We start from the raw sequence: 27,653 nt of genomic DNA, 5'->3' as shown, positions 1-27,653 counted from the left end.
AAGTTCAGACATATTGGTCTGTTCATTAGCAGCGTGATCACCTGCTGAATTCATACCCATGACAAGCCTCAATATGAGTTAGCACATGTTTAAATTTAACAGGCAGTAATTTAAATAAATAAATTTAAATAGTGCTATTTAAATTTAACATCCAAAAATTATATAACTTGTCAGTTGTATGAGGAAAACCAATTTCCCAAATTTTGAAATAACACTAGTAACCGTTACTGTAAAGTACCTTGTGACTAAATGTGGATAACAGTTTTGGGTGACTGTAAGTCAAACTTCTTGTTTGTACATGTGTACATCTTCTAACATTCTATTTCTAAATTGTAGTTGTGTAAAGGAAGTTTGTAGACAAAACCAAAATAATGTGTGAACAACTGATTTCTAGAAGTTACTAGAAGAGTTGTGTGGATTTGAGAAAAACATTTTACTTGGTTGGTTCTTTAGTCTCCTAAACAGAGACTCAGATGAGATTAATTTGGTTTATCTGTTTGTTTGTAAACTTAGATTTTACTTAGCAAGCATTTAATGACCTCAGTTGTTCGGAGTTTAACAACAATCTTTTTTAAAGTTAATTCTCAGTCAGGAAGATATTACCACAATATTGAGGACCCTAAACGAGAATATAGGTGGAAGCTCTGGTGCATCAACATCTTTACCAGAACCAAAAGATACGATTAGCCATTGTAGTGATATGCATAGTACTTCACAGCACTCTGCAGGTAATGTTTTCTAAAATTACATGTGGTCTAGCATTTTTAGGTATTACTGTCAATTTATTATTTCTGTTGGAATTGCCTTTATGAAAGGATGCCAGATTCAGTTGTTTTTAACAGTATGCCTCTATTATCTTGACATTGTGGTTTGAGCTATACCAAACAATAATGATAATTAATAGGAGGCTGCTGTAGTGAGTTTTGTAGCATGATGTGTTTTGATGTAAGGACTATCTGTTCTACTTACAGTAATGCAGTGAGCACCTAAAAGTCTATCAGCTGGATTTGGTAACAACCCAACTTTGGAAAGTTGCTATGTTACTCTTTTTCCTGTGTATGCTGGTTCTGCTGCTGTTCAGTTTTAGATCTGTTTGTCTTGTCATAACGATGGCATCCCTAGAAGTTTTTCCTATTCAGTAGGCATCATTGCCCATAAACTCTTCAGCATACACTAGAAAAAAGCAAGTAAGGTTAAAAAAAGAATATTTTGTTGAACTCTTCTATTAAATGTGAAAAATAGCAAAAATGTGGCAAGATGAACAAAGGAGAATGAAAGTAAACTTGTATTCTTTGTAACATTATTGCACATAGTACCATATAACATTAAGGGAAGTTGTGTGTTTATGTCTTAAAGATGGAAAAATTGCATGTAGAACGTATAAGCAGAGTATTTTATTTTCTCATACATTGTGTGATTTTTGCCAAAAGTAATTACAGAGAGCATGATAAACATGTACTAAGTGTGGATATGTAGAGGAAAATGGAAGTTGTTGTCTTTGTAGTCATTAGTCAGGATGTTGGTTTTGTTATTTGTTTGGGGTTTTTTTTTTTCCTTATTTGCACTCAGGTAATTTACTTCAAGTGTTTTTCTAATTTCTGAAAGGTGTGACTGTTGTGACATCAGCTGTGGTGGAATTGCATTCACCTATGAAAATAAAAACAACGTTGAAACTGGACTTCAGATTTGACTCTCTGACTTTAGTACTGTATAGTCCAAATTCAAAACAGGTAAATACAATTTTGGTTACAGAGAAAAAGAAATAGCTTTAAGGTTGCCTAGAGTCCTGTAAATTCTGAACAGGGATAATTTATGAGCAAAGGGATTTCTAGCAATAGTAGCAAACATGATGGAAATGATAAACAGCTATTTTAACTAAATCACATGGCAGATGTCACAGGAAAGAAATGTGTGGTAGCACACAATACAGGGCATGTTCTGTGATCTGACTAAAAATTTGCTGAAGTCTTATCTTAGTTTGAAGTACAGTTTGGTAAGAAAAAAAAACAGAGGGATGCAACCTATTTTTTAGTTGCACACACACGTGTGGACGCACACATATAAATAAACTTGTGGAGAGAGATTGAGAATTTGTACTAGAGTATGAATGAATTTTTATTCTTCCATGTTTAAATTTACAAAACTTGTCAGCAAATTTCTAACTAAAATTATGGTAATATTTTATTTTAAACTCATAGTCTGTTATTCAGATTTTGAACAATTTTCCAGTATCTGACTAAACATGACATAGTCATAAGAGGCAAAAATTAATTTATTTGGCGTCTTTGCGTGTATTGTGTATTTTTAAACAGCAAACAAACCAAAATTGCATATGACAATTCTGCTTTCTTTTAAACATTGTCTTCTTCTCACTAGTGTAAGCTTTAGCAAGCTGGCAAAAGAGTAGAGCTTTGCTTTTTCTCAGTTTTCTCTGTATGTTATTGATTTTTGTTGTCTTGGAATTACCAGTGGGTTTATTTAATATTATCGTTAGAAATCTTACCAATTAGAATAAAGCTGTATATCACACCTGTGTATTATTTCCATTACCTGTAAGCAAACCTACAAACATATTTTCATTTGATTTAAACAGGTTACAAATTTGGATCAGAGAGATGACCTTTTGAAGCTTGCAGAGTTTAAATTAGTTTTGATGTCAGCTGCTGTCAAAATGTTATCGGATGGTTCAATGAATGCTTCAGTCAAGCTGGCAAACTGTACATTAGATGATAAAAGGCAGTCAATCCAGAAGGCTACACCAAGGTCTGCATTTTGACATAAATTACTGTTTATTGGAGTTTGCCAGAGTTTCATATGTTTCCATTTTAGTATTCTGATAAAACTGCAGTTGTTTTGGTGTAGTGGTTCTTAAAGTACATGTTACTGTATACTCATATATCTTGCTTGCCTTTTGTTCCACATGTTGTTTATGAGAGACCAATATAAATGCTATAAACAAACTGTAAATATGAAAGAAACCAGGCTTTTAATATGAAATTAATAAATGCATTTAGAAAAATATTTCACTTTCGGTTTTAATAAACTGCTGGCTAAGTAAAACTAAGATTTTTTTTTCATGAAGAGTAACAAGTAAACTTGCATAAAATATAATACTTTTGCTATGTAAACAAGGAATTGTGATGGTTTGACTTGTTAAAATTATGAACGCTTTAGTTGCCAATGTATGGGAGTCTAATTAGTTTTGAAGTTTTATAGAATTTATGTTAATGTTTTTATTGGTCATATTGTAAAATTTTTGGTGTTACTTTTAAAATTCACTCTTGTTTTAATGTATTGCAGCTGGAGTGAGAATCTTGAATGTTTTTCAGTATTTGTGGCTGGTTTTTTATTGTCTCATTAAATGCCACCTTAATGGTCTTTCAGGATGGTGGAAATGAAACATGGATTTGAAAAGAAGGTTATGGTGGATATAAGCTATAAGCAGGGAAGAGATGGCACTGTTCTTGATGTGATTGTTCAAGAGATATACCTTTGTGCAAGCATGGAGTTTCTACTTACTGTTGCAGATATATTCCTAAAGGCTAATGCAGAAAGTGCTGCTGCACAGAGAAATCTCAAACAGTCATTACCTTTAAAGGAGCAAGGTATACACTGGAAATATTTAAAAATATGTATTTAAATATCTGTTTAATTTTGGTATTAAAATGCTATCTTAAAAATTATAGCACTCCTTTTATGCTATTTCCTGTGTTTGTGTATATAGAACAGCTGCTTTTAACCATTGATGTTTCTTTCTTTGCATCATGGAAATTGGTTCATATCCCTTGGTCTTTATTTCCAAATGAAGCTTTGTCTTATCAGACAAAGGTAATACCTAAAAATGTATGTCTAAAATGTTACAAAATGGGAAAGGACAATTACAGATGGTGCTCTCTAGGTTTGTTTGGCTATCTTTGCAGTCTCTACAAAGTTTATAATGATGACTACCACCATCATAATTGTCATCCTCCTGAGAATGATGGGACATATTATGCTTAAATATTAATTCAGCCTGGCTGATGTTGCTGGCTAGAAATTTTGTCATTTCACTTGTCCACTGGTGCGCATTTCTCCCTACATCAGGAAACAGGCTTTTAGTTTGAGTGTCTGGTTTGGTATTTCTAGTGCAGGACCCCTATACCTGATATCAGGAATTAGTCCATCAGAGCAAGAAATGGGCTATTTTTGCCTCTAGGCCTCAAGTAGTTCATACCAAGTCTGCAAAGCAAGTCCCCTTCTTTTTAATCTTGTTTTCCTGTACCCTAAATGTCTTAGTTGTGTCCACCTCAGCTAGGCCTGCTGTGATTGTTTAGTAATGATCAAAATTTTAATAAATAAGGAAGTCTTTCATAAAAATATATTGGCACTGCAAATGGTTACGTCAAGCGCTAGTAAATGCTGCATTATTGTCCTATGGAAAAGTGTGTGCTTTGCTGCTCCAGAAAGCAGAAAACATGTCCAGCATTTTCATAAGACCCCATCATAGCTGACGGAGACGTTTAGTAAAGCTGATACATAGCATCAGAGGTAATGACAGTGGTGGTACTGTTTTCATTTTGACAAAGAAGCTTTGTGGAATCTTGTATCTCAAAGTAATTAGAGCTTTAATGCTTTTGCATCTCCAGCAAAAAGCCTAGAAATAAGTCAGTTGCAGGGATCTACAGGGTTTCTGATACCTGTTGTGCTAGATCTTATCACAAAATCTTTAAAACTTCTCTGTAAGTTATGTAAATAATGATAATCTTTTAATGATTTGTCTAATTTAATTTATATTTTTTTGAAGCACCTGTGCAGCCTGTATCTACAATAGAAATGAACATTGTTGTTAAAAATCCAGAGATTGTGTTTGTGGCTGATTTAACAAGAAGTGATGCTCCTGCATTGGTGGTTACAACACAGTGTGAAGTCTTCATTAAGAATAGCCCTGAGAGGTATAGCATGACAGCTGCTGTTAAAGAGATACAAATGAAAGCATGCCCATTTCTTCCAGAAAAAAGGAAAGGGAACATTACTACGGTGAGTTTGCAAACATCCAGTTTCTATTTAAAAGGTGCTGTGTAACTTACACTACTAGAATGCAAGCTATTTCTGAAGCTTTCATCATTAAAAACTGTATTACAGACATATGAGTAAAATTTTGTTGCTAACTTATTTTGTTGATTTGATTCTGTTGTGTCTGATATGCCAAAACTGTCATCTTGATCTGTGGCTCTGAAGTTTGTTTTGTATTACAAGCTAAATTTAAGAGCCCAGAGGAGTAAAATGTTAATAATCTCTTATATCCCATGTAAGCCAAATAAATATAATTTTATGAGTGTACACTATTGCAAATGCAATGTAGCAAATTTGGAATACTTTCAGTCTGAAATTTTGCGTTAAGTAGCTCTGTAACTGAATAACAAAGGGTCACAGACAGAATGGGAAGTATGTATTATGAAATAGAGTACTTACGGTATGCTGTTCATAAATTTCTTGGTGTTGGATCCATTGTAGTAAAACTGCCTGTTTATATTTTGGCAACAGAATCAGACTTGTTAGTTACTGTCCAGGTGGAATGCATTGACTCCTGGAGCTTCTTACAGCTTCTCTGCCTGTACAGCAGACTATACCTCAGTTAACTCTGTAACGATATTGTCGAATCAGAAAAAAACCTCAATTTCACTGTAGATCCAACTGTTATCTGTGTCTTCAGACCACAGATTAACTTTGAAAAACAAGTCTTTTCAGCTCTGCGTTATTGCCTGCTTACTTTATGGAGCTACGTAGGAAAGACCAAAGCTATAAGCACAAAGGCCTGGGACTTCCGCTTAATCTCCTTATCAGATACTTTCATAGCAGCCCAGTTTACGCCTTGGAAATGTAATGCATTTTACTGTAGCTGACATTTGAATTTTTAATGATTGAGAATGGCTGAGGTGATGCTTCTGATACTTTTTTCTGTATGTTTGAACACATGATTAGTGTTCAGATTACTTTTAATTTCCAAGAACCAAATAATGGTAACTTTTCCTTTTGGTGTGTAGTATTTACACACTTTTGATGTGTAGTATTTAAAAGTAATATGGGTTTTTTTGTAGGTATTACAGCCTTGTGACTTCTTCTTTGAAATGAAACAGTCAGGTACTAATCCACAGACGGCTGATCTAACAATTAAATCTCTAACAATAAAAGTAAGTAGATTTTCATTGTGTTTTTAGTTTTCTACTACTTCCTGCTCAGAAGGCTTTGAAGTTGCTTGTGGGGTATGTTTCTTAAAAAATTAAAATCAGGAATGGCTGAAGTGGAGAAATGTTTCTTCAGGTCACCTACCTGTTTAGCATGTGAAAACAAAATTGAAAATTAACCATGTGTCACAATGCTTTGGTTTTGAAATCTGTGTTTTACAAAGGCTTAATGTGCAGAGATAAGTTTTGAAGTGTTCAGATAAAGCTTTGGATGATGTAGTTCAGAAGGCTCCCATCTGGAAGAAAGGCAGGGGTTGAAAATCTGAATAGGTTGAGCCATAACTTGCGGAAAGGAGTGAGTTTTCAAACATGAGTCCTGTGGAGAGCAGAAGTATTTTGGTAGTGTAACATACTTATTTTAATTTTGTGTCTGAAAGTAGCTGACTGTTTCCTGTGCTAGCTGCTCATTTCCAATTACTCCAACTTCTTACTTGTAGGTTTCACCAATAATCATAAACACAGTAATTACTATTACATCAGCCCTTTATCAAACTGCAGAAACAACAGAAGAAGAGATTAGTCAAATTCCTCCAGATTTGTGGAATAAGAAAGATATAAAAAATCTAAAAATGTGGTTTCTTGAAGAGTCAAATGAAAATGAAGATACAAATCCAACCACAGAACTGGTTCCCACAGGAGAGTCATTGAAAATGAATATAGAATCTGTTTTTCTAACACTTGAAGCTGGGGTTGGGCACCGAACTGTACCAATGCTTTTAGCCAAGTCCTCGTTTATTGGAGAAGTCAAAAACTGGAGTACTCTAATCAACCTACGTTCTCGTCTTGAGCTAGAGGTGAGAAATCCTACATAAGAAAGAAAAATTTTCTTAAGATATGAAACCCACTATGTTACTTAGACAGTAAAAGAAAAATAATCCATATATTTGATGACTAAACTCCTGCAGATACATGTTGTTGGAGCAGGATGGAAATGAGGTGTTAAGGTAGTTAAAATGAAGATCTAGTGCATTAGATGTAATGTATTAAGGGCAGTAATTGGTGTTATAGAGTAAATCTCACATTTAAACTCTATACAAGTTTCCAAAGGCCTGTTGCATCAATATTAAATTTTGGAGTAGCAACTGCCTAAAATTGTTCAGCAATTTTTATTTAAGATTGCAGTAGAAAATATTCATGTGTCATTTAAAATACTATGTGGTACCAGTATTGTATATAAAACGTCCAAACTGGTTCATATTTGGAAATTAGTGAAATAAAATTCAGTGCTTGTTGTAGGAAGATTCTTCCTTATTTATAATGCTTTAGACTTCCAGTGCCTACAGTGTAAGCCAAAATTATATCTTAGGTGACACATCTTATACCACTTATTTGGAAGTGGGTCTTTGCAGTAGGGAGTTAGCTGCCTCATTTTTTTCTATAATGCATTTGCTTCCATCTTACGGTGGGAGCTGAAAGTGCAATCTGATTATAAATCTTTTATATTACTGAAGTAATTAATATACTTGTAAATCAGGATTTTAAGTATTTTAAAATCTGTAGAGCTTTCACTGATTTAACAGTTGTATGTAATTTCCTAATTGACTTCTGCATTTCTGTAGGTACACTATTTTAATGAGATGTTTGGGGTGTGGGAACCTTTGCTTGAACCACTAGAAGTTGAGAAGACTGATTTTTTCAAACCATGGATTCTTGAAATCAAGGTATATTTTCCAAAGCTGAACTCAAATATTCCATTTCATTACCTTAGAAGAAACAAATGCTCTGCACCTTTCATTACTGAGACTAATCTAAGAATTTTGTTCCTTCTTGTTGGCTACTGAGACTGTTCTTCCCAATTAGTGAATGAAACCAGCTTTTGCACAAGTGAAGATCCAGATTCACAGATCTGTTAAATAATACTGTCTTTCAGGTGGCAAGCAGACTTGATTCCAGTTGCACTACATAATCATAATGGCTTTATATCAGTTTCTCTAAGGTTAGGTCATATGCTAATGATGTACTCAGTGACTTTGGAAAGACAGAATACCACTCGTCTAATTCCACATTAGTATCTGTAGCAGAAACATATTGGAAAAACTGGTACCTGTTATTGACTAGCACAAAGTGCACTGTGGGAATAGTGATCTTAGCACTTCAGTTCTGTCTTTCACAAGGAAATAGTCTAGATTCTGGTCTCAAAGTAGGTAAGCATTTATCTAAGAAAGGAAGCTACTTACCCTCCCCCCCCCCCCCCCCCCCTTCTGTTTTAACCGTTTTATTGCATTGTTTTGGGATTTTTTCAAAACTTTTCAAGTATTTTTAGCCTGAGAGATTGCTCAGAATGGAAAAACTGCCCTTTTACTAGGACTGTCATTATCAAACAAATTTCTACAGTAATGACCTCAGAAGGGTAAAGATTATGGGCTGAGATACTGAAATTAAGAAACTGCTATTAAAAATATTCCTAAGAATTTTCCAGAAAGATATGAAAGAAACCTAATGCAGGGGAGAGATGTTGCAATTAAGAAACTGCTATTAAAAATATTCCTAAGAATTTTCCAGAAAGATATGAAACCTAATGCAGGAGAAAGGTAGAAGATAGTAAGTCAAAATTATCTTCTTACCCAGATTTGAAATGTAACATTTGGAAATAAAGAATTTCCAGAAATGTTAAAGGCTAGGAAAATGTATTATGTGTGATTTTAATTTTTTTTCCTTAAACAAATGAAAACATACAAAATATGTATTTGGTTTGGAAATATAATGACTAAATTGGGGTTAGTGCTTTAAGAATATGAAACCAATTACATATAATAGTTTTTACACAGTGTTATTAGATAAGATAAATATTTTCACACAGCATTTACTGGATATGTCAGTAGTTATTATGTAAATGTCTGTTCTTTGGTTTTGAATAATCAAATTTAAGTACTGTTATTGGAGTTTCACTGACTTCTGAAATGTATCTCTTGCCACTTGCCTCCTTTATTCTCTCATGCTCTTGTTTTTATTCTCAAATAAAAACATGAACAAAAAAATGAAAACTATGGCAGAACATGGAAGTAGGAAAGGGAGAGAAAAAGAGTCTTGAGGTAAAACCTGCTTCTACAGAAGGAGTGGTCAAATAACAATTCTTTAAAAATCTGCTTTCAGATGAAAAAGAAGGCTAAAAAAGCATTGGTTGAATCAGATGCAGAAGAAGAAAACTACAAAGTTCCAGAATATAAAACAGTAATAAATGTTTCCTCAAAAGACCAGCTGAACATTACACTATCCAAATGTGGGCTACAAATGTTGAGTAACTTGGGCACGGTAAGAAAGATTACTTAACTATACAATAGTGTCAGAATTGTTAAATGAATGTTTGCACAGATTATCTTGATGAAGTCTCATTCATTATATTTGTGTTTTATATCTGTACTTTGCTTTCTAGGCATTTGCTGAGGCAGCTAGTCAGACTTCAGACATCTTCAAAAAAGACCGAGCACCATTTGTAATAATAAATTCTTTAGGACTTCCCATCACTGTCTCACCTAGTGATTCCTTTAGTGTCCTCAATGTTGAATTTGGAGCAAAAATATTTCATTTAAGAGATGGAGAGAATTTAAATATGGAATTTGTCAGAACTAAAAATGAGAGTGACCAGTTCACAGCAATGACAACTCTGAGCAGCAAGAGGTTTTACATTCAGATCTGTAAGTTTCAAGGTTCATACATTTTCTGTTTTTGTAAATACTGCATGATGCATAATATGGCAACTTGTACAGGTCAAGCAGTGTTGAGGGACTACGTAGCATGAAAGGTATGTTTCTTTGGATTTTAGATACCTGGTAGCATTTGAAGTTCTGCTTTAGACTTTGCAGCTAAAAGTTACATGTATCATGCTTTTTAATTTTTGTAGCATAAATTTTCTACTATGATAAATGATTTAGGTAACTAGTCTTTATTTCATAATTTTACTGCAATCAAATGTTTTTGTTTGTATTCACACGTAAATGCAGAATTAAGCTGCCCAAAATAATTTTTTTCAGTAGAATTTGGAGGCCTGTATATATGTGTGTTCATAGCAGAAGTTATTCTTAAGGGGGATGTTTTTAAGAAAGGATGGTTTTAAATAATTTAAAGTAAAACACAGTTAAAGCTAAAAGTAAAATTTATCTATTTTTAATGGTGTATGTGTTAACAGTTTAAGTTGATTTATTGTAACAATTGACAGTTTTTTCGACACTGATTTTTCAAACTGGTCTTGTATTAGTTGAATTGGTCTTGCAGTATATATGAGCTGTACCTTGTTACTAAGCATTACATCTTGTAAACATTTCTCTTTAGACACTAATTTTATTTGCAGTGGGAAAACCCACTTAAATATTTGAGTGATGGACTTATTTAACCTTTTTCCTGTGGTGAAAAAAAATCCTTGCTGTTTTTTCAGTAACGCTGCAAGATTGGCATATTAAGAGTGGTGATTGTACTTTTTAATCTGCTTTAAATTTTTTTAATAGATTGAATGATGCAGAAAATTCTATTGAATGCACATTTCTCTTTCAGATGTATCTTTATGGTCCTTCTGAGTCTTTCATTTCTCATCTTGTAAATTCTAGGTCCACATAATCATTCCACCGTGGAAAAGATTCCGTTGACAAAAGTAGGTCGATGTATTTACAGAGTGAGACACGAGGAATCAGGTGTTGAAAGGTCCATTGTCTGCCAAATTGATACTGTTGAAGGAAGCAAGATGATAACTATACGTTCTCCTATTCAGGTTACTATATTTCCAAACATTATAATTTCATTTTAATTTTTTAATGAATGAAAATGATCCTGTATTCTTTAAATATTTTCTAAAAAGTATTTTAAAAACCTATCTGAACAATTCATATAACTTTGGTGTGTATTATAAGGTAGTTCAGGAGACATTTTCAAGAACAAAAAGCTTTTTCAATGTGACGAAGACAGGGTTTGGGTGGGAGTGGAAATAGACCAGATTTTAGATCAGGATAATTCATCAGTAATGTTTTCTCGACTAGGTCTACTTTCAGTCTTATTGAACTATTTGCTTTGTGTCAAGAAACCTCCATTAACCTTACCGCAAGGTTATCCTTCTATGGATTATTTCTTTTACTCTATCCAGTAGCATTGATACATGAATTTCAAGCTTAGTAGAGTCAGCTGAAGAGCGAGCCCTTTGAGCATACATGTTTTTTGATTGAATAGTATTTTTGGTAGCTATTCTGTAGTTTACAAGTACAGGGAAGGTCCAGATATTAGTGTTCTATAGTGATAGTGTCCCTGTTACATTTCACTTGCTGCTTTTGCCCAGAGTAGTTCACGAGTTGGTTAATAACAAGATTTACTGTTTTTATTCTTCCCTAAGTCGAATTGTAATTTTTTTTCTAGAGCTAATAATGCCATTAAAGTAACCTGAAATAAAAAAAATAGTGTTTGTAAAGAACAAGAGAATGATATATCCCCCAAATTATAATGAACGTTGATGGCTTAACCTTAAATAAATTATTTGAGTTTCGTTGTGTTTTATGCCATACGGTTTTTGACCCACACACCCTTATATCTGTTATATTTTTAGGTGAAAGTTCTTTGAAAAGTTATTAGTTCAGATTTACTTGTCTTTGGTTTTACAGGGCTTTATGTTTCTCCTTGAAAAGAATTTTACAGCTAATGTATTCTTTTTATAATTAAAATATAGCATTAAACTGCACAATCAAATCATTCAAGGAGATTTGCTGGTATTAGAGACAGTTCTTTTGAAGTACATGACCTTGAATGGTAAATGGGTGAGATGAACAATGAAAGAGTTCTTATTCTGTGCTCCATTACGTTCACAACACTCTTTCCAGTTTTTCCTGATATATGTTGCTGGATTTTTATTTCATATAGATAAGGAATCATTTTTCAATCCCGTTAAATATTTTTGAGGAAGGAAGATGTTTAGGGACTGCTTCACCAGAAAATGAATTCAACATACCATTGTCCTCTTACAGGTACTTTATTGCATTGTTCTTTTATAATGAAATATGTTTATACATTGTTGATTATTGTATCCATACAATTACTTAAATATGGTTTCCCTTTGCTACCTAATACTGTAATTAATACTGTACTGTCATTGTTAGGTAGGATCTTAGAGCATCTTGTCTGAGTTAAACAGAATACTATTTAATTCTTGAATCTGAAGTATTTTGAAATTCATTTACCAAACAACTTAAATTAGCTAAATTACTTTAAGACTCCAAGCCAAGGTGCTTCTGTAACACAGTGATTGTTATCCACACAGTACAGAATTTTTCTTAGTGGATAAATGTCCAGTGATGTATTACAACTTTCTCTTTTTTTAAAAAAGGCTTCTTTTGATTTTTGTGATTCTGAAGTAAAAAATTGAAACTGGTAAACTCTTATCACAGATGTACAAAAAGACTTTTCAACCTTAGAATGACTTGGCTTCCAGCATAGCTCTGCTATTAGCACCTTCAAGCTAATACCCACTTAAAACTGCAGTGAGTTTGTATGTACAGTTTAGCTGAACTGTCACCAACTTTTAGGCAGATAAGTTTGCTTTGATTGTTTTTTATGATTACAGAGACTTTTTCCTTCTGTTTTCTCCCAAACACTGTTCATTTTTTTTAAGATGACGGCTGTGTATCTCTTTCACTAAATAAGTTATACTTTACTGTAGATAATGTAAGTTCATTAATATTTCTAACTATCTGTATTTTCTTTAATACGGTTTAGTGACATTCTGATTCATTGCACAGATACATGGGTGAGTTCCATTAGGCAGTCAAGAAATGTTTACTACCACAAACATTCAGTCAAGGAGCAGCTGATTGGATTAAAGCAGTTGCCTTACAAAAGCCATGTGTGTAAATAATCCATAAACTTGATGCTTTATGTGACTGGAAAGAAGTGCACTTTCTGCACATCTGTCATAGGAGTGAATTGTTTATCTAGACCTTTTGCTTGGAACAAGAATATAGCAGCACTTCTAAGGAAATTCAGTAGCCTCTTCATAAGAATCTCCAACAGTCCCTTTTTTTGCAAGGGAAGTATATGGTGGTGTGGAAGAAAAAATCCTAAGTGGTACAATTCCATGAATTTTTGGGATCCAGACTACCTTTTGCTTCCTCTTTGAAGTGAGATAAAGGCAGGCAATGAATTACTGTCAGAAATCTTCCAAAATCCAAGTAATACTAGAATGTTAGTGTTGCATAGTATTTTTTCATAACTGAAAAATTCAATCTCATATTGAGTGTTTAAAAAATGTTTTCATTTACAGATCCATACTGAGTTTGCAACCACTAGCCAATGAAAGTGGAGTGGATGGAGAATATGATATGTGTGAAGGAATTACGTTTGATGAAATTATGAAAAATGTCGATAGTTTATTACAAAGGAAATGCCAGTCTGTGAGGTCAACTAACCACTCACTTATCATCAATATTGTTCCTGTAAAAGACATGTTGACATCTTCATTATGTGCAGATGATCAATGGGACTTTCCATATGTTGTTCACTTATGGCCTTCTGTTCTTCTCCGCAATCTTCTTCCTTATCAGATAACTTATTCTGTAGAGGTAATTCTTTAATGTTTAATTTCTTGGTGATGTTTCCCACCTAGGATATGAAAGCTGACCAGCTGCTTGAAATACATTTATAAATGGACATTAAAATAAAGAGCTTCTGTTCACAGATCTTGTAAGGGCAAGTCTTTATCTACAGAAATGGAACAGTACCAGAATGTCATAAAGTGATGGTATTAATCATTAGTAATAATTCATATTTTAGATACATATGCAAAGTAAAACTTACACTGTACAAGTTTATGCCTGTGAGAGAACAATTTTCTGTTGCTCAAGTGCAGCTTGAGCCTAATTAAACAGTGCAGTTTTCCCTGTGAATTATGACAGCCTCAAGTGACTGAAGTGGGTCAGCCTCCAGTAGCATTTTTTGTGCTATGCAGTCACTGACTTTTAGCAGTAGCATGCTTTTAATGAATTCTCACAGGCCTGCCTTTTTGCCAGTTTTTGGCTTAAATTGCAGCCTAGTGCCAGACTTTATATTCTTTTCCAATGAAGTTAAACAATTAGGTGCACTTTGACTGTTAATAGGCATCCAGGGCCAAATGAGAGCCAGTCTCAAGTAAAACACCTAAAACACATACAGTGTGGACATTGCTTCCTCAGCACTACATGTTTTGTTCTGTGGATGTGCTATGGTTGTGTCCCGTTGCTTACTCATCTAGACTTAAGATAATAGAAGTATATATGGGAGACACAGAAACTTTTTTTTTCAGGTGGTCTTAATATTTAGTATTTAAACTCAAATAGTAGAATTTAATAATTAAATTTTGTCTCAATTGCACTTCTAGAGACAAAATTCTAGTCTGTAGAGCTAGAGACTGTATCCTCTACCACACGTATGGCAGTAACAGGTTTTTTTCTGTATGTCTCTTAGAAATTTAAATTTAGTGAAAGAAATATTGAGTTGAGGAAATCTGTCATTTCAGCATGTTTATGTATTTGAATTTGGTGGCACATTTTTTCAGGTGTTAAATATTGATGACTATGCATAGGGTTTTTTTCCTGTAAAATGTTATATTAAGGGAGATGTTTAACAATGTAACGTAGTTAAATAGGATAATAAACATTTTAAAATTTTGCCTAAATAACTTGTATCTTAATTTTCAAAGCTAGCTAGAAAATAAAAGTGGATATGAATTTCGAATGTGACTCATGTAAATGTACACTGTTTGGCATTTTTTTAAAGGGAAACGGGAACAAATATGAGACTCTACAAGAAGGGTGTTCAGCCCAGATTCATAATGCAGTCTTGGATCAAACAAAACTAGATTTACAGTTGCTTAACTATCTTGATCAAAATTGGAAGAGTGAGTACAATGTAAAAAGCAATCTACCTGATATCAGCTTCACGACATTTTACTGCGTCACGGAGTTGGATAAGACTGAACTGGATATTGCTGTCCACGTGACCTACACAACTGGGCAGATGGTTATAGCAATTCACAGTCCTTACTGGATGGTAAATAAAACTGGTCGAATGTTGCAGTACAAAGCTGATGGTATTCACCGCAAGCATCCTCCAGATTACAAAAAGCCACTCCTCTTTTCTTTCCAGCCCAAAAACTTCCTCCAAAATAACAAGGTATTGTATTATGGAAAACCTGACAGCTCTGTACACCCCTGTGTTATTATATGAAAGCATTTTTACACTTTGAAAGTTACCTATACTATGCTATGCTCTGTAAAGGGTGTGAAACCTAAGATATTCTGTCTAAAGACAATTTTTTTAAAATGTGTAGTCAGATATGCCTGAGATGGGAAATCTACATTATCAAAGATATAGTTAAGAAAGAGATTTTCATCTTTGGGAGGAATAAAATTCACTGAGAAATGTTTCCTAGATAAAACAATTTCCGTTATTCCGTTTAAACTGCATCAGTAAAGGTCCTTGTTCCACATAAGATGCAGAAGTTGTATAAGAAATGTAAAGCTGTGGTACTTGAAAAATGAAAACTTGCAGTGGTGATTGGTAGATTGGATCTGAGCTGGTAGTAAGCTAAGGTTAAGATTCAGTTTACCATTTGAGTGTGCTATGTGAGTTTTTTAATGCTGCATATTACTGACTGATGAATGGTATGAGAGGAATTATGAGACTGTTGATTGTATTTGAGATTTTAATTGTGATAAGTTTTGGAAAGGATTCTTGTGTGGTTGCCTCCTCTGGAGTATCCTACACTTACAATGCTTATTTCACATAGCTTATAACTAAGGGTGGTAGAAAATATCTTTGTGAGACAATACTGGCAATTGATATGTCTTGACTTTTTAATAGAAACACCAGTATTTCCAGTATGCACTTATGTTTATATATATGCATACGTCAGGTATGATTTTAAATGTTGTTAGTAAGCTGAAAATTAGTAGTAGTAAGCTGAAAATTAATTCAGCGTGCTTCTTCACAGGTGCAGCTTATGGTGACTGACAGTGAACTGTCTGATCAGTTTTCACTGGACACAGTTGGAAGTCATGGTTCTGTGAAATGCAAGAGCCATAAAAAGGAATATCAAGTGAGTCAAATTTATCTTTCAGATTCATTACTTTCAGGAAATATTAATGAGGTAAGAAAGTAACAGCATACTTCTAACAATGTCCTTCTATTCATAGGTCGGTGTCACCATAAACAACAGCAGTTTTAATATTACTAGAATTGTAACTTTCACTCCATTTTTTATGATCTCAAATAGAAGCAAATACACTTTGGAAGTAGCTGAAGAAGGCAAGGAGAAGTGGATTCCTATTGTTTTGCAACAGGTAAAATTATAAAGGAAGCTATTCCAAGTTGTTTATCTAAGGAGAAAAAAAATAAATTGATTTGAACACTCACTGATGGAAAATGAGCCATGCATAGTGTTCAATGGCAATGTCTGAACATACCGTGCTTTTTGAATAAATTATCTATGTCCTCTTAGCCTTTCTCAGTGCTGCTTTAGGATATATTGTAAAGCTGTCTACATTGTAATTGTAATGTTTTCTCTGTTACCTGCATCATAAACAGTATGAGAAAAAGACCTGCACTGTTACTATATTATCTCTCTCCACAGTGGCACTGAAACTTCTGTTCAGTTTTTGCAGTGGTATCTGGTAGAGTGTTTTGGCTGACCTGGTACATGTCCTGCTGCTTTCATATAGGAGGAAAATCCCTCATGTGGATCAGTTCAGATAGCTCCAAGCTCTTATTCTAGGAGTAGTCTCACTGATATTTTTTAGTGCTTAATGCATCATTTCTAGAGAGGGAGTACCGGCCCCTGGGCCAAATGGTGTGGAAATGGCTTTTGGGCTTTTGTCTATGCCGCAGAGGTCTAGAATGTTGCAGACGGCATGCAACTTGGCTGTTTGCATTGCAGTATCCCACAATTATGTCTTGTGTGTATTTTGAATTTTCAGGCCATCGTGCCTTCCTTCAGGGCGTATAGGAGATGCAATGCCTGTTTGGGGTAGTGTTGGGGGGTCTATGAAAGCTGAAAGTGATCCATGCTGCCTTCTGGGAAGAGTGAAATCTCCCTCCTTCCAATGATTCTGAAGGGACCATATCCAAAACAGAGACAGAGTTAAGCCTAACAAATAGTGCAGTTGGAGGCCCTCTCAGTTTTCTTTAGCATTGTAGATACTCCAAGTGGTTACCAAAAATGCTTGCAAACTAAAATACCAAAGTTAAAAGAATATTTTGAATCAGATTCATAACTAGATCTTTTTATTACATTTTTGGTACCTTCAACATGTGCTCCTTAAGTGTGCATTTTTTCTTTAATGATTATGGAGGAGAAATACCAGTTAAATATCATTATTTCAATTTATGAAACCAATACTACTTTGCTTGCTATTTATTGTCACTGTTCTGTTGTGATTTTTAAGTGTACACAATGATGTTTAGATCTTCATGTGTTTAAGTCAGTTCGGCTTCCCATAATGTTAATCATTATTTTCAAAAATGTTTTTTTTTTGCTTTTACTCAAGAATAGGCTGTTTGCCATAAGCCTACACATTGGTTCTATTTCCTAATATTCTTACGTTCCTCTGAACCAAACTTTTGTTTGACTCTGCATAGTTTTTGGGTTCTTTACATACATGATTCCTCATCTAGTTCATTGATAAAACTCTGAAATGACAAAGGTTCATGTGTAGTGGTGTGGGCCACTTCATATCTAACTTGTTCCTCTGAGGAAATAGGTGGATTTTACTACTTATTGGTGGTCTGTGGTTTCTATCTGATATAGAGTTGCTATTAGAATAACTTTAATTATTTTATAGGAACTTTTGAAATGTTCTGCAAAAACTATTCAAAGGTAATAGTTTTGCACGTTCAAATTGCTACGTATATAATCTGTAGTTTTCCCGTATTGGCTGTTTTATTGATATGTTTACAGAATTTTCCAGGTTGTCCCACAAGCATCATTGTTTCTCAAGTGTTTCATAATTGTATTAGTTGATCTTACTTGATAACTGAAAGGAGACTATCAGAGGAGGATTTTGTAGGTTTTAGGATCACTCCTAATATCTTTTGAAAGATTAGATACGGTAGTTTATCAAATGCAGTAGTAGGGGTCAACAGAGGAATCTGTATCCCCTCATAAATTATTGCAAACTTCACTCCCAAGATTGCTTGCCCTTCCACATTGTATTTTCCCTTTTGATAAGCAGTCTAAAAATCTGTGTTGTGACGGTTAAGTCTGCCGAGATTTCCATTTGTAACCCAGTTGCTCAGTTCAGCATGTTTTTTATCTCTTCTAAATCTAGGTAGAGTACAGCCAATATTGGTCTGTCTTTGGGCATCCAACACAGATTTCCAAAACCAAGTTCCCATCTGATCCTGTTCTTGAGAGGTGGAACTCTGCTATTCAGCTAACCTAGATTTTTTTTTTTAGTTAGTTCCTGTGATTTTTTTTTTTTTAATACTTCTTACTTTTTTACATTAGGTTGATCTTCAAAAAAACAAGAAGCTTGTTGAAATGTTAATTCATATTTTAGCTTGCTCCCCTCTCCCCCCATTCTATTTTTGTCATTTTAAGTAAAGCAGAGTCCTTCCTACTGCTTTTCTTTTTTATCCACTCTTCTTTCTTGGTGACAACCTGTTTTTTCAGGGGAAAAAAAGCAATCCTGCTGTAGAACCCATCTCTTCTTGGATATGTTCCCTGTCTGGAAAGCAGTAAATCTATTTGAAACTTTTAATTACTATTTTTAGAAAAATTCATTGTTCTTCAAAGGTTGTAATAGAAGTTGTTGGACAGTGATTAGTATGAAATGGCTTGCGCAAGACAGTTGACCAACATATATCCTTAGGGAAAAAAAGAAAGAAAACATTGCCAAGACTGTACGTGAGACCACTGCTAAATAAAAATTACAGATCCTCTTATGGAATGGAGATTGTACAAATACAGTATCTAGTGAAGCAATTAGCAAGTGTGTGGTAAAACATTTGGAAACAACATCATTTTGTGACACATTCTGTGGCTGAAGATTAGTGCAAAAAATTATTTTTCAATTCTCTGTGATTGATTCTGTAACTTCTTGTTTAGCCAATCCTTTTTACTTTTGTTGGTTTTGATTTTAAACTTTAATTTACTGTTGACTGATTCTCCTTGAATTTCCTTTGAGCGCTCTTAATTTCCATGTTGCGACTTACTTGCTGTGTTTTATACTAGTTTACAACACAAATTTCCTTTGTCTGTAGGATACGTTGATGTAGATAACACCTTCAACCTTTCTGTTTAACTATATTTTTTTCCTTTGTCTTCCTGCTTCCTGTGGTGTGAGAAACAATGGGAAAGGGAACTTAGTGGCATGGTAAGTTGGTGAACTAGTCTTTCACCATTGAAGATTTAATTCTAGGATTCAGACACAATTAAATATAAACATCTCATTTCTTAACCTATATTGGAGAAAGATGCTCCTGAAGTTTTGGGTGTTGCAGGTGAACAGCTTAAAATACAGGAAAACTAGTCTATCTAGACAGACTTTGGCTCTTGCTGGTTGAGAGTTATTGTTAATCATAGCTCGTTCCTGTGGCAGGACTCTAGTTGGAGACTTTTCATTAGTTACAGTTAAAACTTTTGTCTTCCCTGCCTCCTTGTCTTAACCATTTGGTGTGTAAACTATTGAAGAGAGATTGTCTGTGGGATTTTTAAACCCAGAATGCCTGTGGTTGCAATTGTGGATGTGACTAACAGAACATGCTCTCTGATTTAGCTGCCTAATGCTTTGTATTTTATTTATATATGTTTTATACCCACATATATATGTGTGTGTGTATATATGTATGTGTATATGTATTTTTATATATATATATATATATACAAAGTATTTCAAAAGAACAGGTAGTATGCTGATGTCCTGTGTACTCAAGTTACTATGGGGTGTATTTATGCTAATATCGCTTTTTGTCATTGATTGTCACTGTAAGATTTGTACTTTATACTTAGTGGCAAGAGGTCTGTTAATGGTGTTAATAGAAGAACAATTATGTTGATTTTTTTTTTTTTTTGTAACAAGCGTGGCCATTTCAGTGTTGTAGCTATGCTGAGCTTTATACTCTGAATTTCATATACGTTATCCATTTTAAATCTACTTCTTCATGTGAATATGAAGTCTTGCTGTTTTCACTTTTAGCTCCTTAACTCCTCGGTTTCTTCACTGTAGTCTGAATTATTTCTGACTTCCTTTCAGTTTATTGTATTCAGGTAAGTAATTATTTTAGTTTTTTAATAGAGTTTCTGATCCAACTCACTACATTTTGGGGCAGAATTTTACTAGATGAACTTTGGGCTAATGCCATTTAACATCTAGTTTGTTTTCTCACTTACTTTAAAATACCTGATTTTTTTTTTTTTGTAGTGCATTCCCTTTTGGCCTGAAAGTGATGCCAACAAACTGCTTGTTAGAGTTGAAAATTCTGATCTCCCCCCAAAGAAGATAAATTTTGATAAGCAAGAAAACTGTCTGCTACTGCATTTGGACAACAAGGTAAATAGTTGCCTTTTGGAAGTTAGATAAAACAACATAAATAACTGCTTCATTTCCATTCTCAGAACTTTCTGTCTTCTCATACAATCAAGTATTGCAAAAGCTTAGCTGGAGAAAAGATTATATGTATGTAAGCATATTATTCTCATTCTCTTGCTCTTACTTTTCTGTGTGTGTAGTAGATGTTTTAAGCACTTCTCTGAGAAGCAGATCTGTAGAAGTTGGAAACAGATTGTTTTGCTAGTGTTCTCTATCTGAGGCTGAGAAATATTTACATTAGATCTAACGTAACACTAAGTTACTTTGAAAAGTAACTTTGACTCCACTAAATTTACTCATCTAAGCAGTAGATGAGTGTTTTTAATGCTTTGGAGGGCATTAATGTGTATGAATTGTTCAAGGAGGATTCCTCTACTGCCAGTCTAACTTTTTACAGTAGAGAACTCCTCCATAGTTTTGATTACTACTGAGTGCAATGCCTGTTACCTAGTAGTTAGATCAGGGAAGTATTTTAAAAGTATGTTAAAACAGGTTGACTCTTTGATGGTTTTATCTTATGAGAGTAAAAGTCTTCCAAAATATTTAAATTACATTTGCTTTACTAGAAATTCATTTCACTGTTACTTACTTCGTAATTTTTACATCTGATAGCTTGGAGGAATTACAGTGGATGTTAACCTGACTGAACATTCTACCGTGATTACCTTTTCTAATTACCATGATGGTGCTGCTCCATTTCTGTTGATAAACCATACTAAAGCAGAAATTATTGAGTATGGACAAAGGTATGTAAGAAGAGTTTTAGTGTGGGTCTCTGCATGGAGACATGTGAACTGTTATTTCATGTATTGTAAGCACTCTTATTCCTTAAGAAGCCTATATTTTAAGAAATGACTGTCTAATTTTGTCAGAGCACCCAAAAATCTCTTGTTTTATAAATTGAAGAGAATGAATTATTAACAGAGCAGTGTTATGTAGTGTTAGGTGCCAGTTTCTGCAAGTAAAGAAACTGCTCTGTGAGCTAAAGAAGCTCTCTGGTTTCTCTTTATATTAATTCTGTGGCCTTTGCTCTCTACATTCCCTTACATTCCTAGTAGGGGCAAAGAATGTGCTTGGCTTTTCTGGAACGGTGCAGGGGCTGACTGTGCAGAATAAGTAACAAATGAGTTGTAATTATATTTGAGACTTAAGAGTTCTATAATATTTAGTTCAGATTTAGCTGAAAGAAGGGGTTAAAATTTATGGGAGAGATGAGGAAACAGACTAAAAAATGGGTTGGTAGTTACATAAATTTTGTCAAGCTGGACCAAAACTAAGATTATTTTAACAAATATGAATTATCTGCGATCAGTAAAAATTTGGTTCTGTACTTGCATGCAGCTATACTGGTTCTGTTCTCAAGGTGGAATGTCTTTGCAATGCTTTGCTACTGTATGCAGATACTGTACAGTGCTGAGAAATGTAAGCATATCTACAGCATTCTTGACCTGTTTCTTTTAAAAAGCCAAACAGCCTCTACAATTTTTTCCTTTCAGTCAGTCAGAGCAGTGTTGTTTAAAGACTTTTACTTGAAAAGTGGAAGAGCTGCTAGTCAAATTAAGCTTACAGCTGTATGTTCCTGTTTGAAGAATACAGTCAATTGTTTGCTTTGGTTTTTTATCTGTAAAGATTAGTAATTGTTATCTTTTTAGTTGGCTTTTGGGCATCCCTAGTATAAATTTAGTAAGTATGTATGTAACTTCTTTAATGAACTATGGAGAATGGAATGAGAATGGAATATTATATCATATGATATCATATGATATATCATATTATATTATATTATTATATTTCAGTTGGAAGGGACCTACAAGGATCATCTAGTCCAACTGCCTGACCACTTCAGGGCTGACCAAATGTTAAAGCATGTTGTTAAGGGCATTGTTCAAATGCCTCTTAAACACTGATAGGCATGGGGCATCAACCAGCCTGTTCCAGTGTTTCACCACCCTCTTGGTAAAGAAATGTTTCCTAATGTCCAGTCTAAACCTCTCCTGGTGCAGCTTTGAACCATTCCCACACATCCTATCACTGGTTCCCAGTGAGAGGAGACCAGCATCTCCCTCTCCACTTCCCCTCCTGGGGGTAGGCTCCTTTCAGAGAGCTGTAGAAAACAAGTCTGCCAGCTTTTAACTGTATGTGAGGGGAATGAAATTTAAAATATGTTTGTCTGAAAACATCTACTGTATACAGATACCAAACACTGCACTTTTTTCCCTTCAGCAAATCATACAGGGGAAACCTTTCCTAAACAATGGATTTTGAACGCACTATTCTTCTCTTGGAAAATTAATGTTAGGCAGCACAAATCCTGAATTTTCCTTTCAGCTTGTGAGCTCCACTGTCTGGTTTTTTTCTGTACTTAATGTTCCCCTGTTAATCACAAGTGCGGAGGAAAATGAGCATTTAAAATCTACTGTGTATAATTTATTTCTAAAGTATACATATGTATTTTGAGGTATAAATACTGTTTGTATTAGTGCTCTGAGAATGGTTTTGTTCATGTTTTTTCATGCACAATGTTTTAAGTTTTCATTTTTGTTGTTTGAAAAAATAATTGAAGTGTTCTTGTTGAATGCTAGAATGCAAAAGTCATTGACACAAAATATTAATTGACATTTTAATTTAATATTACTGTATTCTAGCTCCCTCAGTGAATTAGAAGACTGTCTTCAGCCAAACAAGGCAGTACTGTATACTTGGGCAGATCCAGCAGGATCTAAAAAATTGAAATGGAAATGTGGAAATAGAACTGAGGAAATTACCCCAAAAGAGGTACGTATATTATCTAAATCTCCTTTTAATGATGTCTAATTTATTATCCTGTTCATCAGTGTATGTATGAAATTCCATATGTAGTGAGTATGATCAGTAATCTCATATATGAAGTTCAAACACCGAACAGTAACAACACTGTATTTGCTGGAGCTTACGCCAGTAAGCATTACCTTCAGTTCAAAAGCATGTGTGTGAGAGAGACTGCTGTAAAACTTCATCATTAAAACTTCATTATTATTTTCCTGTACCTTTAAAAAATGTCTTCTATTGTTGTTCATGTCTCTATGCTGGCATTTGCTTGTGGAGTAGAATGATGAGTTGTAAAAACTTTTTCTCTCTTGTTTCCTAGGACAAAATGGAAATACTCAGCCTGGATTGTAAGAAAGTGGTCTATTTAGTGTCATTTTTTGAAGGTTTGCAGCGTATTGTCCTGATCACTGAAGATGAGAATGTATTTAAATTGACATATGAAAGTGTAAAAGCAGAACTAGCAGAACAAGAAATTGTTCTGTCTTTGCAAGATGTTGGAATTTCATTGGTTAATAATTATACAAAGCAAGAGGTGTCCTACATTGGAATTACAAGGTAACTGATTTTGTGTGCAACAGTCTAAAATGTTTAACTTCAGGTATTTTCACTCACTGAATTTCATTTTGGGGTGTGATGGAAGAGGAAAAAAAGGTTTGAGTAAGAGTATTTAGAACTAAATCGTTATGTTTTCCTGTTGTAAAGAGAAATATTTTCATTGTGTTTCATATTAATGCATATGCTTTCTGTATTTGGGTGTACGTGTTTTTGCAGCACATAATTGTAACTGTGTGGGGCAAACTTTCCAATACATTGAACAGAAGTATTTCCTGTCTATTTAGTTTGGGGAGTGATAATGGAGTTTTAAGGAGTAGGGTCTGTGGGTAGTTTGTCAGTGGATTTTTCAGTTTTCATTACAGAAACGAGCTGCTGAACTCTGTATTGAAAATTTTGATGCAGTAGTGGTTTGTAGTTTTTTTCAGTTTTGACAGAAATTATGGCAGCTCCAAGGCTCTAATACTTCAGGTTTTCTACCATAACATTTCAGAGGGAAGCAGAAGAGAAACTATGTAATGCTTAAGAAATGTGTGCTATCATATATTCAAACAGAGGCTTTTTAGAATGCTCAAGAGATTATATATCATATAATCAGTATATCATTTCCATAATTCAGACATTTCTGTGTATCCATAGCCATGAGGTTACTAGAGTGAGGTTTTCTTATCTTGATTAATTCTTTGCATTGCACTGCAAAACTTAACAAGCAAAAACTTCTCATACACGTATATTTCACATACTTCTGTCATTCACAAAGAAAACCCCAATCCTTGCCCTCACCTGAGAAAGGGGGATCTGATAACTATCTAGACAGTGAAAATGCTCCATTAAAAGTGTCAGCTAATTGCATAGATTCAAAGTAGTGTTGAGATTTCACTGAATCAGTGTTTTTTGGGAGCAGTCAACCATAGTCATCAAGCAGCACTTAAAACTGGCATTGTTAATCTCTGAGTTGACGTCAAACTCCTGAAAGCTCTTTCTGAGGATGAGAGACTATTCCTTGGGTAGAGTGAAGAAAACCCTACTATTCAGAATGTTCCCATTTGTGAATATCTTGTTATGAAAAGAATGAAAGAGGCAGTTTGCATCGAATTTGATGCAGAAACAAGTTTCACCATACCAGTTATGGGATCACAGCACATTTAGGAGGGGTGAAAAAAAAAAAAATTTTAAAAGAAGAGGAAAAAAAGGGAAAACTCCCAGCAATTTCAAGGTAGTACTCTATTTTGTAGCTGTTGTTTTGCCCTTTAGCTCACCTCCTTTTTTGGTGGTTCTGCCATTGATGTATCTGAACACAGACATAGATGCATCTAAAAGGGATTGGATTAGGGAACTGTGTCTGGAAAGCTATGTATTTGTGGGCTCTAGAGTAACTTGTGGAAAGAAGAAATACCCTCCGCCTGTCTGATAGTGTTGGTTTGTGCCCTATTATGTGCCTTCAGTTTGACTGTAAGGTGAAGTCAGACACGAGAGCTTCTCACAACAGCAGTGGAATTGAGCAGAAAAGAGTCCGGTGCCCTTTAAGCATGATTAATTATTTTGTTGTTGTTATTAAAAATAAGAGAAAAAAGAACTGATTTTGGGCTACTGTTAAAAAAACCCCAACTACAACAACAAAAAAAACCCCAACAACCCCACCCCCCCCCCCTAAAATTGGTAGAGTAAACCAAAATCACTGTCTATTCATTTAGACAGAAAGAATGAAGAAACTAGCTATCAAAAATAAGAGGGTAGTTCAGGAGGAATTTCATTTCATCCTGAAGGTCTCAATTTCCAGTAAATTCAGGTATGCCAAAACAGATGCAGAAGTATATGTAGAAAACTACCTTGAGATTGTAGAATAATGCATGGTGGTACTGCTGAAACTGAGCTTTCTGATTAATATCCTTACATACCCATCTTCATCAAAGTGGGGAGCTACACAGATGTGCTGTTAACTTTTCCTTTTTTTGCATTATACTGGAGAGACTGGTTTCCACTTAGTAACAAGAAGGCAGTGGGTGTTTTGGATCACTTTTATTTACTACAGTAGTGCTTTATGATGTGGTTTCTCATTCTGTAGTTATAACCTATTAAAAGCTATACTGCAGTAGGTAAAACTTGTTTTGAAATAGCTAATCCTTCTCTCTTGGTCCTTTGTTTTGTTTTCAAAGTTCTGATGTGGTTTGGGAGACAAAACCCAAGAAGAAGTCAAGATGGAGACCAATGAGTGTTAAGCAGACTGATAAATTAGAACAGGAGTTCAAAGATTACAGTGAGCTAACTCCTTCAGAAAACAAGATTATTGAGTTGGAATCAAATGTTTTGGTAATACTGATAGTTCTCTAATTCTATTGTTTACATGTATACACAGGAAAAAGATAATGTATCAATTTTTCTACCTTTGAAGAAACTTCCAGTGAAAATTGAGATGACCGATTTACCTGATCTACTTGAAAATCCTTCTTTATCTCTGTCTAGAAAAAAAATCTTTGGAAAAAAAATCTGTAAATGTTTGAAAGCTTGCTATAGACTTTTTGTTGTTAGCCTCTAACTTTGAAATTTAAGTGTAACATTTTTGCAGGTCATGAGACTAAATATGCGTAAAGCTACAGTAAAGAAGCTTTGCATTTGGTTCATTTGTTATACTGGGAAGGTGGGCAGGGTGTTAGTTTTGGGTGGGTTGGTTTGTTTTAGCACAAAATCTTGTATTTTTTCAAGTGCCTTATTGTGGGATAGTTCAACTGTGTCACTCAACCACATATACATGAAAAGAATTATTCTGGAATGTAGAAGCGCATCATGCTCCAAATGCTATGGTCCTTGTCTATAGATAAATTCTAGATACTCATTTGAATTTTGTTGTAGGTAAATGAACATGGTATAGGTAAGTGAGCCAATTTTTTTATCTGTCATATCGTTACATTATACTACTCTGCCTTTGCTTTAGAAAGCCATTTATTAAATGCTAGTGATTCCTCAAATAGTGCACTATTTCGTAGTTCTAGTGATATTTGTGACAAAATTTGATTGTTTTAAATAAAGGAAGGTTATTACATCTGACTTAAAAGCTGCAAAACTTTTACTGCTAAGCTATCTTTACATGTTAATGAACAGTGTAAATTTTAAAATATAGTATAAAAATCAGTCTTTTGAAACATAGCATACCAAATTTTCTTTAATATGATAGGTATGTTTAACTCCTAATGGAATGAACATGAAAATTCAACAACCAAATGAGATTCCTATCAGAAGGAATTATTTGCCAGCTTTAAAAGTAGAATACAGTTCATCGGCACATCAGAAGTCTTTCAGAATTCAAATTTACAGGATACAGGTGAGTCTTGTCAAAAAAACAGTGAGTTACATATTGAGAAAAAGCAACTTCTGTGGAAACTTGGATTTATTTTTATAATTGTTTGGATTTGTCATGTTTTGAATTTAATTGTACTCATTGGCTTTTACATCAGTGCTTCTCAATCTTTGGAAATATTATTTAAATGCTTCTGAAAAAAACCCCAGACAACTACGACTGTTCAGGAAAAATATTTACCAT

The 27,653-nt window shown here is 34.2% G+C and overlaps 1 protein-coding gene across 4 annotated transcripts in view; it reads left to right on the top strand.

Annotated features, from left to right (window-relative positions):
• The window catches only part of VPS13A (vacuolar protein sorting 13 homolog A), a 108,914-nt gene that overhangs the window by 49,843 nt on the left and 31,418 nt on the right, over positions 1-27,653 (top strand). For 3 of the 4 annotated variants that reach the window (XM_074813272.1, XM_074813268.1, XM_074813271.1), the window contains 22 exons: positions 578-728; positions 1,606-1,730; positions 2,594-2,763; positions 3,385-3,605; positions 4,784-5,016; positions 6,078-6,170; positions 6,662-7,018; positions 7,784-7,885; positions 9,318-9,476; positions 9,598-9,859; positions 10,766-10,926; positions 12,060-12,163; positions 13,456-13,753; positions 14,946-15,341; positions 16,162-16,266; positions 16,364-16,510; positions 20,588-20,716; positions 21,368-21,501; positions 23,401-23,530; positions 23,883-24,118; positions 26,272-26,425; positions 27,288-27,434. In XM_074813272.1, the coding sequence (XP_074669373.1) occupies positions 578-728; positions 1,606-1,730; positions 2,594-2,763; positions 3,385-3,605; positions 4,784-5,016; positions 6,078-6,170; positions 6,662-7,018; positions 7,784-7,885; positions 9,318-9,476; positions 9,598-9,859; positions 10,766-10,926; positions 12,060-12,163; positions 13,456-13,753; positions 14,946-15,341; positions 16,162-16,266; positions 16,364-16,510; positions 20,588-20,716; positions 21,368-21,501; positions 23,401-23,530; positions 23,883-24,118; positions 26,272-26,425; positions 27,288-27,434 (4,014 nt within the window). Of the gene's footprint in view, positions 1-577; positions 729-1,605; positions 1,731-2,593; positions 2,764-3,384; positions 3,606-4,783; positions 5,017-6,077; positions 6,171-6,661; positions 7,019-7,783; positions 7,886-9,317; positions 9,477-9,597; positions 9,860-10,765; positions 10,927-12,059; positions 12,164-13,455; positions 13,754-14,945; positions 15,342-16,161; positions 16,267-16,363; positions 16,511-19,501; positions 19,541-20,587; positions 20,717-21,367; positions 21,502-23,400; positions 23,531-23,882; positions 24,119-26,271; positions 26,426-27,287; positions 27,435-27,653 lie in introns of all 4 variants that reach the window. The other variant, XM_074813269.1, reaches the window with a different exon arrangement.

Source organism: Strix aluco, chromosome Z (assembly GCF_031877795.1).
Source record: "Strix aluco isolate bStrAlu1 chromosome Z, bStrAlu1.hap1, whole genome shotgun sequence".
NCBI lineage: Eukaryota > Metazoa > Chordata > Aves > Strigiformes > Strigidae > Strix > Strix aluco.
This window is presented reverse-complemented; position numbering and strand designations above follow the sequence as displayed.